The sequence below is a fragment of the Rhineura floridana genome, chromosome 6, assembly GCF_030035675.1.
Source record: "Rhineura floridana isolate rRhiFlo1 chromosome 6, rRhiFlo1.hap2, whole genome shotgun sequence".
Classification (NCBI taxonomy): Eukaryota; Metazoa; Chordata; class Lepidosauria; order Squamata; family Rhineuridae; genus Rhineura; species Rhineura floridana.
Genome location: NC_084485.1, coordinates 41,028,499 through 41,041,813, shown reverse-complemented (window position 1 = coordinate 41,041,813; position 13,315 = coordinate 41,028,499). Strand labels below are relative to the sequence as shown.

At 39.4% G+C, this 13,315-nt stretch overlaps 1 protein-coding gene across 21 annotated transcripts in view; it reads right to left on the bottom strand.

Annotated features, from left to right (window-relative positions):
• Window positions 1-13,315, bottom strand: part of PTPRT (protein tyrosine phosphatase receptor type T) — a 977,341-nt gene that overhangs the window by 283,692 nt on the left and 680,334 nt on the right. For all 21 annotated transcript variants that reach the window (XM_061631522.1, XM_061631524.1, XM_061631514.1 and 18 more), the window contains 2 exons: window positions 5,295-5,591; window positions 3,223-3,332 (listed from right to left, as the gene is read on the bottom strand). In XM_061631522.1, coding sequence (XP_061487506.1) covers window positions 3,223-3,332; window positions 5,295-5,591 — 407 coding nt within the window. The remainder of the gene's footprint in view (window positions 1-3,222; window positions 3,333-5,294; window positions 5,592-13,315) is intronic.

The window sequence follows — 13,315 nt, the reverse complement described above, 5'->3', positions numbered from 1 at the left end:
TGTCACTTGAGACTCAGGTAGCCTCGGTGGCATGGAGTGCCTTCTACCAACATCAGTTGGTGACCCAGCTATGCCCCTACCTGGACAGGGAGAACCTGGCTTCAGTTGTCCATGCTCTGGTAGCCTCCAAGTTAGATTACTGCAATGCGCTCTACATGGGGCTGCCTTTGAAGACGGTTTGGAAACTGCAGCTTGTGCAAAATGCAGTGGCCAGATTGGTAGCAGCGACCAGGCGGTTCGAATATATAAAACCGATTCTGGCCCACTTGCATTGGCTGACTGTGTGTTTCTGAGCTCGATTCAAGGTGCTGGTTTTAACCTATAAAGCTGTACATGGCTTGGGACCACAATACCTGATGGAACATCTCTCTTGATATGAACCCACCCATACACTACGCTCAACATCCAAGGCCCTCTTCCGGGTGCCTACTTCAAGGAAGCTGGGAGTCTGGCAACATCAGAGAGGGCCTTCTCAGTGGTGGCTCCCAAATTATGGAATGATCTGCTTGACGAGGTGCGCCTGGCACCAACACTGTTATCTTTTCAGCGTCAGGTCAAGACTTTCCTCTTCTCCCAGGCATTTTAACATGTGTTTTTAAGTTGTTTTTACATTTTTTAAATTGTGTTTTTAATTTTTGTGTGTGTGTTTTAAAATGTGTATATTTGTTTTTAATTGCTGTAAACCACCCAGAGAGCTTTGGCTATGGGGCAGTATATAAATGTATTAAATAAATATATAAATAAACACATTTTTATGTTGCATCAGCCCATTCCCAAACAATAGAGTTTCTCTACAGCTCTTCAACCAGACAAGTAACTTCAGGAATGGGAAAATCCTTTCAACATGCTTTACCTGCAGATATTTTAAACAGAAAACTGTCTCTTAAAAATTACAAAATGTTATCTTTTTTCATTGCAACTGCTATACATTTATTTTCATAGTCATTCATCAGGTCACAAAAATTCCCAAAAACTGGTTTGCATTGAAGTAAGATTCAGGCTGCTTTCACACTGCACTTCATTCTGTTATTCTGACGATTTCTTACCTGGTAATTTCCGTATTAGATTTGATCTTTCACATGATGTACAAGCTAGCTCTGGAATTCTAGTGGAATGTAGTGCAAGTTTAGCACAAATCTCCATGATAAATGATACCAGAAATAATCCATTAGCAAGGCTGGGAACCCAGAACATCGCAGGAGTTTTTAGCTAGCTGCAGCCGCTCATATAACAGGCATCCCAGTATGCAGTGCATTCCCACCCTTTATTCGCGTGGGGGTTTTTGCCTGACAAAAATTGTACTGGTATTTCAGCACTGCTGCAAATAGCAGCAGCATTTCCTACAAACATCCTTGTGTCAATACAACTAAAATAATTTTAAAAGTCAGCTGCTAAAGGGAGAGGGCTCACATGGCGATGGGACAAGATCTTACACCTGCTACACAGTGGGGAACAGTGCACATGTGTATAATGGGTGAGGGAGGAAAACAAGCTGTGTGAAAGACAGCTCTGCAAAATGCTGGTATATCAGCTGAAAAAGCTGCTGTTGCTTAATGCAAAAGGTACTGCAGTGTAAAAGGAATTTTAGAAATCAGGACAGAAGCGCTACCTTTTAAATCCGTTAAATGAATCCAATCAGCCCCATGTGTGAAAGCAGCCTCAGTGTATGGTTTATTATCTTTGTCATCATGTGTTGGGATATGCAACACACCTATTATGTCAACCAATGATAAAATCAGTATTATCTTGATTCATTTGCAAGCAATTTTCCCTCTAAGTATCTGCCATATGCCTCAAATGTAATGAACAACGCTGTTGTCTCATGTAGCTGAGGATTTCCTTTGAACAGAGATTGCTAGTGAGAGCAAATTGTGGAAGCCTTTTGGTAAAATGTGCAAACATCCGCCAGAGACTCAGCTGAAACTATTCAACTCAATTTCTTACTTTGACCCAAACCACTTTGGAAAATCATGTTTCCAGATGCGAAAGGCTCAGCACATTAACCTTGCTGCAAGCACCCAGCCCTGTGCCATCTGTTTTTACAGCACAGACAACTGGTAGAATTGCTATAGTCCTAGGAGTAGTTGAAATGAGACACAACAGACAAGATCATATTCTACTTTAAAAGTATTTTTCATTGCATTAAATGGGCCTTTCAAGAAAATTACAGACAGAAAACAAGATGGAATTTTAGTATTCACATTTAATCCCTTGATGCCAGGGTTCAGAACCTAAGCAGTATGCAAGAGCCTCTAGACTTCATTTGGCTACCATAAGACCACTGATTTTTCACTTCCTCTGTTTTTATTTTGGTACCCATTATCCCACTCTTCAGAACACAGGGCTCTCGGGGAGATTACAATGAAAATAATAATGACATTCTGCACACGAGGCACCCTAACCCCATCTCTTCTATGTTCAGTGAACATGCTATGAATAATGGAAATCCCAAAGTTCACATAGATTATTATCTCATTTATTAGAAAATATCAAGAAAATCTGTACAAATAGGCCATGGGTACATAATGTAGTGTCTATAGGCTGCCTCTAACCCAGCAAAGATTTCCTCCACCACCACCACCCCGACTCATACATAAATAAAATATTTGGTTTTCCCTAGAGAAGAGGATTTATAGTGAGGAGTAAAATAACTAGATGTGGTCTGTGGGCCATAAGATGTCCAGCTGTTATTGGTGAAGACATGTAACATTTTCACATAGCAAAAGTCAGATCCAGCATAGAAAGGAAGCAAGGTGGACATCATAATGTATGAAGTCATTTCAGAAGATGGCCACCAACAGGTGGGCATGAGGCAATATCAGATGCACAAATGTAGCCATAAATGCATTTGCATTCATGACACAGTAAAGCTATGAATGTTATATAATTAGTATTTAATTTATTAATTATAACTGAAAATAAAGCAGTCATCCTATGTCACTGAGCAGCATAACAGCCAGTTACAAACAACAGGTATTTTAGGGGCTCCCCATAGTCATCTATAAAGACTACTAGGGATTTCTGAGTCACTAGTCTTCAGTAATCTTCACAGATGTAAAACAGCAGCTTTTCCCAATATTGGGTACATTCCTTTGACACCCTAACCACCCCAAATCCTTTTTTCCAGATAGCAACACATAATTGCCTAAAAGGCACATATACCACATTTATCACAGGTGGAGGAAACACATCTTGCTTCATGTGACAATCCATTCGACTTACCTCATAGAGTGTAATGATTCCATTAGTCTCATTTGGTGGCTTCCACTGAACATAGATCTTCTCTTCAAAGGGTCCTCCCTGAATGGATTCAAGGGGAACAGACCCAGGAACTAGGAAGGACAGGAGAACATATTATTAACAGTGCTTTGTGCACTGATGAAAGGAACATTCAGAATTGTTCAGTTCTTCTTATATAGGGCATTCAGGCCAGTTGCAAGATTGTGAACCTAGCAGGCTCTTTCTTAGGATGGGAAGGAGGGGAATTAGAGGGGAATTGCGCTGTGAGACAGGCACATCAACAATGATAAATACTGATGTTTCAGTTACTAAGAGTGTTAAATACTTTCATTTATAGGCAGTAGTAACGCTGGTCAATAAAAATATAACCCCAGGATCATGGATAATTTAAGTACTTTGGATTTGCTCTTTGATCCATATACTGGGACATTGACTTTGTGGAGAGATTTGCAGATAAATCAACATATAGCCCATTAACTCCTCACCTTCTCCTCTCCACACACTCCCAGGAATCTGTTAGTTTATTTGATAGTCTACCTGGAGGGTGGAGTACCGAATTCATCATCCCAGCCAATAGCAGCAAAATGTACCGACTTGCACAACACAAGCCCTTGCTAGGTATGTTTTTGTTGGAAGAGCCAACAGTAGGGATCATTCAATTTGTAATGTAATGGTTAATTCTGTTAATGTTAAAGTCAACTAGCCAAGAGGTAAAATGGGTGGAGGTGTTGCTTATTAGCCAGGTAGAGTGGCATGATCTTCACTAAGATAGCATGTCCTCTGATTGGCTATGTAGTTCTGAGGGAGTTTTCCTCTGGCTGTATGTCTCCCTCTTATGAACAAGGCCTAAACTAAGAAAGACAAAATCTCTCTGTTCCTTTCTCCTCATATTATACACTGTTTTTTGTTTAGTTTGCTCAGTAAATTGTTATCAGGAGTTTTCTCTCTGGACTGCATATGCATTATTTAAGTGACTTTGCTAATAGTTTTGACCTCATAATTGATATTTTAAAAAGACTAAACAATGGGACAAATCAACAGACAAACCTTTGCATGGGGTGAAAATATCCTTTTGCCACGAATTAATACATTTTTAAACATACCTTAGAAACAAGTTATAGAACCTGAGCTGAAAAGTCCTCATTAGAACAAAAAAATGTCTGAAATTTGGAGACGAAAGCGAAATTACACACAGAGACACAGACTTTTGTGGATTTTCTCAGGATGATGGTAAAAATTCTCCTCAAAAATCTTAACCTTTCGCAGCACTGGCTCTAGATTCGGTCCTGGATTATGTAAAGGCTTTCTCTGTGCAGTCCATAAAGTGCAAAATTCCTTTCCCACAGGGTGTGCATCTAGCTTCATCAGTGTATAGCTCCTGCTATATGCTGAAGCCGCACCACTTTACCCTGGCCTTTAACACCTTATATATCCTATACTGTTCTTCTGATTGTAAATTGTCTTAATTCAGGGGTTCCCAAACTGTACTCTGCAGACCACCAGTCGTCCGCAAGCTTCATTCAGGTGGTCTGCAGTGTGTCTGTGAAGATGTTTTACAATTTGAATTCTATAGAATTCAAATTGTAATACAATAAAATGCAATATAAAAATCAAAGAAGCAATAAAACTATAATTAAAAGTCATGCAACATCTAGCACAGTGCATCACAATTGCTACAACAAGCAAAAAATCATCATTAAGTGGTTCATTAGGGCCCTTAGCAATTTTCAAGTGGTCCCTGGAGAAATCTTTTTGGGAACCTGTTTTAACTGATTTTAATATTGTATTTTTATATTGTTGAAATCCTCCCTGGAACCTTATGGTGAAGGGTGGTTCAGAAATCAAATACATCAAAATATCTGAGGGGAGGTCTCTGCTATTCTGTATTGTTATTTGTAGTGTATTGTGGAAGACACTGGTAGGCCCTCTTGCATTTTGTGGCTATCCATCTATCTATATCCAAGTATGTTTGTTTGTGTACACACTGATATTCAGAACCTCTGTTTTCAGCCATTTTAACATTTTAAATCATTTAAAGTTACTTTTTCTCTTACCATCCTCCTCAGTTTGCACTACCAGTTCTTCACTCTCCATCTTGCCCTCCGGGTTCGAAAGAGCCAGCCTCAGTCGGATGGTCATGAATGGCCGCAGTCCTCGCAAGGTATAGTGTGACGATGTCTGAATTAGCTCCTCTGCCTCATATTTCTGCTGGTTGAACACATACTGGTAATGGACTGTTAGGTTATAGCTATGGCAACGAGTCACAGCATAACCAAAAGGCTCCCATTGCAAGGTCAGCTGTCGAGATCGGATGTCAACAACCTCCACGTTCTGGGGACCATGTACAGGATCTGTGGAGTAAACACATGGTCTTCAGATAAGCAGGCATACAACAGTGCACCATTCCATTTCTTTACATGTTAAGACTGATGATGTTACTTCACTAGAACAACTATTATTATTGTTGTTGTAAGTCGCCTAGAGTGTCCCTAACCTGGACAGATAGGCGACTGAAAAATAAAATTTATTATTATTATTATTATTATTATTATTTCTTTAAATACTTGAGAGAATCTCAGCTATTTGGGTCATATGGAGAGATAAAATTAAGGAGTCATAGGAAGGGAGAGTCTTGGTCCACAAACTGTCAATTATGTTACTTATTATTATGGATTGCATTCAACATAGAACTAAGTTGCTGGTTCCATCAGTGAAAGGATTTCTCATGTACAACAGAATGTTCTCCCCCACTCCTCCCTGCCCATGCCCCCTAAATCTGTTCTGAGGGTTCCCCCAACTCTCTGGAGCAGATTTAGACACAGCACAGGACAAGCATGGGGAGGAAGAGAGTGGGGAAAGACCTGTTGAGCTAGTGCTACTCCTTGTGATAGCACAATTATTTATTCGAATACTGCCCTATATTTTTATGCCATATAAAGTATTGTTTGGATTTTCTTCCCAGGGACCAAAGAGTGCTTTGGGCACTCTTAGGAAAATCATTTATTCATATTATTATAAACAAACTGAATTTATAAAAATCTCAAAGCAGTGTACAAAAAAAGAGAAAGCATACCAATATATAATAAAACAATATATTGCCAGTGTAAAATACAATTTCATACCTTCACAGTGACCAGTTATATATTATCAGTATTACTGCTATAAGCATACATAAAACATAACATTTAGACATCAGAAATGCATTTTAAGTCTCATCAGGCTCTTATGGTTTCTACAACAGTGTATGCAAAATGCTTTGAACAAATCACTATGAACATAGGGTGTCCTACTTGGCTCGCTTTGCAGACCAATGTGGAGTTATTTTCTCTGCAGACGTTATAGTATGCAGCATCTTTTTCAATGCTGTTTACAGCATCTTTTTGTCTGGGTTAGGTAGAGTTAAACAGTTTCCTTCCAGCAGTATAGAAATTCCTTAAAAGTGCTCCAAAATGTTTGGTATATGCTAACAATGCTACTGAACTTGTTTAAATAGATGTCCTGGTGCTTTTCAGCCATGGTTCTTGTGTAGCGGTAATTTAGAAGAGTGACATAATTGCAAGGAGACATAATTACATTCTGTTGGGCTTGGTACATCCCCTATAAAATAAACTTGGTTATAACTTGATCAGATTTTGCTGCTTCATTATGCATCCAAGCCACAATGCATGCTCTTGTGGTGACCACAATATCAACACATGGAGTTTAGTCTGGAGTAGCTGAAGCTCTGTGCAGATAATCTTCTTGTTTACATTTGTTTGTTTCTCTCTCTCTCTCTCTCTGTGGAGTTGCTCACTAGACATGTCTGACCTCTGTTACTGGAGCTGAGATCTACAGAGGAGCCACCATACATAACCCAGTGTATGTAGACTCTGCATATGTGCTCCTCCCCCTTTAAAATAGAGTTTTGGACATATGTTTAGAGACTATGTGTATAGGATAGACATCTCACACTTTGGGCATAGTGAGAAGGTAGATCCAGCATGTACAATCCCTCCCATTCACACAGCTGTTTGTGAAATTATTTTCTTCCTGTATGTAAAATCATTCATTGCTGGTGCCCTTATTACATGTAGCTTGCAGTTAACAACCCTCACATGGAAACCTAAGTACTGGGAAAACATTCACTTAACAGATACTCATGATATTCAGGATGACTTATACATTCAAGTTTCAGGTTGAGATAGAGAGTGAATATGTATGTGTGTGTTATTTACACAAACACATTCAAATTCTAATCAGCTTTTTTCTAACATGCTTCAAAATGTATCAATTGCTGTTTGCCTTCCATCAGAAAGACAGTATGCCAGCATTATCCACATGCCCTTGATTGCAATTTGTTCACATCTTAATTTTATGAATGCTAAAATGTGTGTGAGAGAGACAGAGAGCGCAAACACGGTGTGCATACTGTATATTTATTTATTTATAACATTTATATCATGGTGTTTTTCACACGTCCTTCATCTTAGTCCAATCCCGCTTTCCGTATGATATGTTCTGCATATAGATTAAACAAATGGTGTGATAAAATACAGGCATACCCCGCTTAACATTACCCCGCTTAATGTTGCCCCGCTATAACGTACATGCTCCATTCGTCCCCATACCCCGCTTAACATTTGCGCGCTTCGCAATAACGTATACTTTATTGGCATGACGCCACTGCCATCTAGTGGTGATTGCGTGCACTACAAGTGAAGACAATTGCTTCACTTAACGTTTATTTTCGCTTTAAGTATACTCTCCGGTCCCATTGCAAACGTTAAAGCGGGGTATGCCTGTACACCCCTGTCTCACAAGCTTCCCAATGGGGAACCAGTTGGTTTCTCTATATTCTGTCCTTACAGTAGCCTCTTGTGCAGAGTATAGGTTGCACATCAAAACAATCAGATGCTGTGGCACCCCAATTTCTTTTGAAGCATTCCATAGTTTTTCATGATCTACACAGTCAAAGGCTTTGCTGTAATCTACAAAGCACAGGATGATTTTCTTCTGAAATTCCTCGGTCCATTCCATTATCCAACGTTTGTTCACAATATGATCTCTGCTGCCTCTTCCCTTTCTAAATCCAGCTTGGATGCCTGGCATTTCTCGCTCCATATATGGCAACAGCCTTTGTTGTAGAATCTTGAGCATTACTTTACTTGCATGGGATATTATTTATTTATTTATTTTATTTATTTATTAAATTTATATACCGCCCCATAGCCGAAGCTCTCTGGGCGGTTTACAACAAACAAAACCAGTAACATACAATTAAAACCACATATCATCAATTAAAATAAGATTAATTATACAAAAGTTAAGACATAATTAAACACATATTGAATGCATATTAAATACTAAAATGCAGGAATATTAAGGCAATAGTTTGATAATTACTGCATTCCCTGGGATCCCCTTTCTTTGGAATTGGGATGTATATAGAATGCCTCCAGTCTGGGCCATTGTCTAGTTTTCCATATTTGTTGACAAATTTTTGTCAAAATTTGGACAGATACCATCTCAGTAATTTGAGCAACTCAATCAGTATGCCATCTATTCCTGGTGATTTGTTTCTTCCAAGTATTTTAAGTGCATCTTTCACTTCACATTCTAAAATATCTGGTTCTTTTTCATACAGTTCCTCCATGAATGAATCTTTCATTCTTGCATCTCTTTTATATAATTCTTCAGTGTATTGCTTCCATCTTCCTTTTATTTTATCTTAGTCAGTCAGTGTTTTTCCCTGTTGATTATTCAGTATCTCTACTCTTGGTTTGAACTTCCCTTTGATTTCTCTAATCTTTTGAAATAGGGCTCTTGTTCTACCTTTTTATTATCCTCTTCTATTTCTGTACAATAATTATTGTAGTAGTTCTCTTTGTCCCTACGTACTAGTCAGTGTATTATTGCTTTAAGGGTTCTAACCATGTTTCTCTCTTTTTGCTTTTGCTTTCCTTCTCTCTTTAATCATTTTAAGAGTTTCTTCAGTAATCCATTGAGGTCTTTCTCTCTTTTTAATTAGAGGTATTGTCTTCTTGCATTCTTCCCTGATAACGTCTCTGACTTCAGTCCATAGTTCCTCTGGTTCTCTATCAGCTAGGTTTAAAGCCTCAAATCTGTTCCTTATTTGATCTTTAAATTCTTCTGGATATTATTTAAATTGTATTTTGGCATTATGATTGTTTTGTTGTTTTTCTTTAGCTTTACTCTGATTTTCGATATTACTAGTTCAGGATCTGTACTGCAGTCTGCTCCAGGTCTTGCTTTTGCAGAAAGTATGGAACTTCTCCATCTTCTGCTTCCAATTATATAATCAATTTGCTTCCTATATTGACTATTTGGTGATGTACCAAAAAGCCATCTTTTCAGTTGCTCGAAAAGTGAAAATTGGAGGGAGAAGTATCAATAACTTAAGATATGCAGACAATACCATACTACTAGCAGAAACCAGTAATAATCTGAAATGAATGCTGATAAAAGTTAAGAGGAAAGCACAAAAGCAGGACTACAGCTGAACATCAATAAGACTAAAATAATGGCAACAGAAGATTTATGTAACTTCAAAGTCGATAATGAGGACACTGAACTTGTCAAGGATTATCAATACCTTAGCACAGTTATCAACCAAAATGGAGACAATAGTCAAGAAATCAGAAGAAGGCTAGGACTGGTGAGTGCAGCTATGAGAGAACTAGAAAATGGAAATGGACTGCCTTTAAGTCGATTCCAACTTATGGCGACCCTATGAATAGGGTTTCATGGTAAGCAGTATTCAGACATGGTTTAGCATTGCCTTCCTCTGAGGTTGAGAGGCAGTGACTGACCCAAGGTCACCCAGTGAGCTTCATGGCTGTGTGGCGATTCAAACCTTGGTCTCCCAGGTCGTAGTCCAACACCTTAACCACTACACCACACTGGCTCTCGAGAGAACTAGAAAAGGTCCTCAAATGCAAAGATGTATCACTGAATACCAAAGTCAGGATCATTCACACCATGATATTCCTGATCTCTATGTATGGATGTGAAAGTTGGACAGTGAAAAAAGCAGATAAGAGAAAAATCAACTCATCTGAAATGTGATATTGGAGGAGAGTTTTGTGGATACCATGAAAAAGACAAATAATTGGGTGTTAGAACAAATTAAACCAGAACTATCACTAAAAGCTAAAATGATGAAACTGAGGTTACCATACTTTGGACACATAATGAGAAGACATGATTCACTAGAAAAGACAATAATGCTGAGAAAAACAAAAGGGAGTAGAAAAGAGAAAGACCAAACAAGAGACGGATTGATTCCATAAAGGAAGCCACAGACCTGAAAGTACAAGATCGGAACAGGGTGGTTTACAACAGATGCTATTGGAGGTCATTGATTCATAGGGTCGCCATAAGTCATAATCGACTTGAAGGCACATAACACACTCCCACACACATATCATGATGTTTAGCTAAAAAGTCTGTTACAGCTGCTTTTTAAAAAGAAAATCACATGATCTCTGGCCTCAGGCTGATAAGCTAAAGAGACATGGAATGACACAAAAAGAATATGATGGGCGGGAGTTGCAGCTAGTGTCAGTGGTGGTTCTGGCTGTCCTTCCTTTGATAAAGGTCAGTTCCTCCTCTGAAACCCTCTTTGCCCCACATAGATCCAGGAGCAAAACTGGTGACAATGTCCAGGCCAGGAGGACAAGGCAGTTTCTGCTTCACAGTTCTTCCTTCAGTCAGCTGACTTGATGGCAGTTAGAATCCTCACAGGAGGGTGCTTGATGGAATTACCTTCTTCCCTCACTGATGTCAGTGGCAGTACATTATTATGAATATAACCATATACATTATTACTGATGCCTTTTGATACTGTGTATGGTAAATCTCAAATATGTTCCCCATGAGTGCACATATGGACATGCATAATGTAGTGAAAGTTTTCTATGTATTTTCCATTCATAATTCCTCTATTTCACCATGTCATTAAAACATATTTCTTGCTAATTCCATTCTCTCCTAGTATGAATTTGTAGAAACAACAGTATTTCTTTCCTTTTTTTAAAAAAAGGGAGAACCACAAAAAACAAAGCTAAGGGAATCTATAGTTTTTTGTCATGTCTAGCCCTGACCTGATACCATACACAAAATCCTCAGAAGATGAACCAGGCACCTCACACATTCAGAACTTTGAACCTGGAATCAGTACTACTGAGGAACCCTTTGAGGGGCTCTCTGGGTTGAGAACTGCTGAAGGATGTGTAGAGCTGTCCGAGGAGGAGGTGGAGCCCCCCTCTCCCACCCAGTTCTTGAGAACAGCGGTAGGAAAAGATCTTGGTACAGACTGTATTTCCAAAGGCTTTTCCCTTCCCTGAGGCAAGTACGTTTGAGATCTGAATGACCGTGAAACACACTGATGAGGAACGAAAATGTAGTGATTTTATTGAAGGAAGTGGTACAGTTTAACAAGCTGTGACTCTAACAAGCAGGCCCTAATCTCTTACACTCAGCAGCTGATGATGACAGCTTTGATCTTACATTTGCCTCTGTTTCTCTCTGCAAGAAACCTCGTTATGTGCAGCAGGAGTAGGTGACCCCTTTTGGCCCAGTTTCTTTACACCAAGCTGCACACACTTGCACACTGGTGCCGAGGTTTATCTGTCCAGATCAAGTGCCCTATATTTATACCAAAAGACCCTCCGGGAAGAGGCACCTTATACCTATGAGATCATTACCCTCCCAGCACCAAGGTTTCTGGGTTCTCAAGCAGGTGATTTTTGTTTATCTCTCCTGACCCTGAATGTGCTACAGTTGTGACATTTATTCCCAGCTTTCGCTCATGCCCTCCGTTGATGAGCTCATGGGCATAACTGCTTTATTTTGACTAAAAGTCTCTGACTCTTGTTTACATAAGCAGAGTGAGAACATTCATAAACCAATTAAGCTCACTGTCCCTTCTTAGTTTTGGAAAGCCATAAACAAACCCACCTGGGGAAGCAGGAGTGTGAGACAACCTGGATTGTTTTGATTAATTGAACAACTTTCTCAAGCTCTGTTTTTGAACATAGACAGAATGAAAAACTTCTTTCCCAGCTTATCAGCCATGTCAGAAAGCCTGTACTGTAAGCTCTCCAGACCCCAATACTATGACAGTGTGCAACAGCAATAAGCACCCCAATAGGGACAGGGAAGGGGGTATGACATACTAATCTTCCTCCGTTGTACATCTAGATTTCTTCCGGAGATATTAGGCACTACACAGACCAAAGAACAACACAGCATGCATCTACCAGCTCAGAGTTGTGTGGCTTTTGAGTAAGCAGTCCCTGAAACTTCTTCACTACCAGCAGCTCTGGTTAGGGTGAAGTCTGTAAGTATCTACAGTCTTCCTATTTCGCCTTCCAGTTTCTGGAAACAACACAGGTCCCTGGCTCTTTGTTCCTGATTCTAGTCCCCTTCCATGCTGTGTTGTACCTTGCCTGAACTCCCAGTGACATTGACCTTGGACTGACTTTGGTTCCCCAACTTTTTATTTCGCCACAAACCACTTGAAAATTGCTAAGGGTCTTGGTGGACCACTTAATTTTTCTGCCTTCTATTGTAATATTCTATCCCAATTGTATTCCATAGAATTCAAATTGTGATACAATAAAATAAGCAATTAAAAATAAATATGAACATTTAATGTGATGGATGTGCCATCTTCAGCTGCAAATCCACAGACATGGCATGGATCACAGTTTTGGAACCCCTGGTTTAAGCAGTAGAAAAGAGCTGAAAAAGGTTGCATTCAACGCATTTCACAGTCATGATCTCAGTTATCTACAATAAAACCTGTCAGTATTGTCCCTTCTCCCCCTTTGTCCTTTCCCTCCCAAACATAACCTCAGTTTTGTCTCTTTTTTTCCCCACAGCCTCATCCCATACAGTAAGTAAACCTCATCAAGATGAATTGTAGATGTGCATAGGACTGCAGCCTTAGAAGCTTGATCCTATGTACCTTTACTTAAAGCCTGTCTTCTATATGTTACTTACTTGCAAGTAAGCATCACAGTCCGCAGCCTGGACAACCTTGTTGGTTTTATCCCTCCTTACCTGGTGTCTC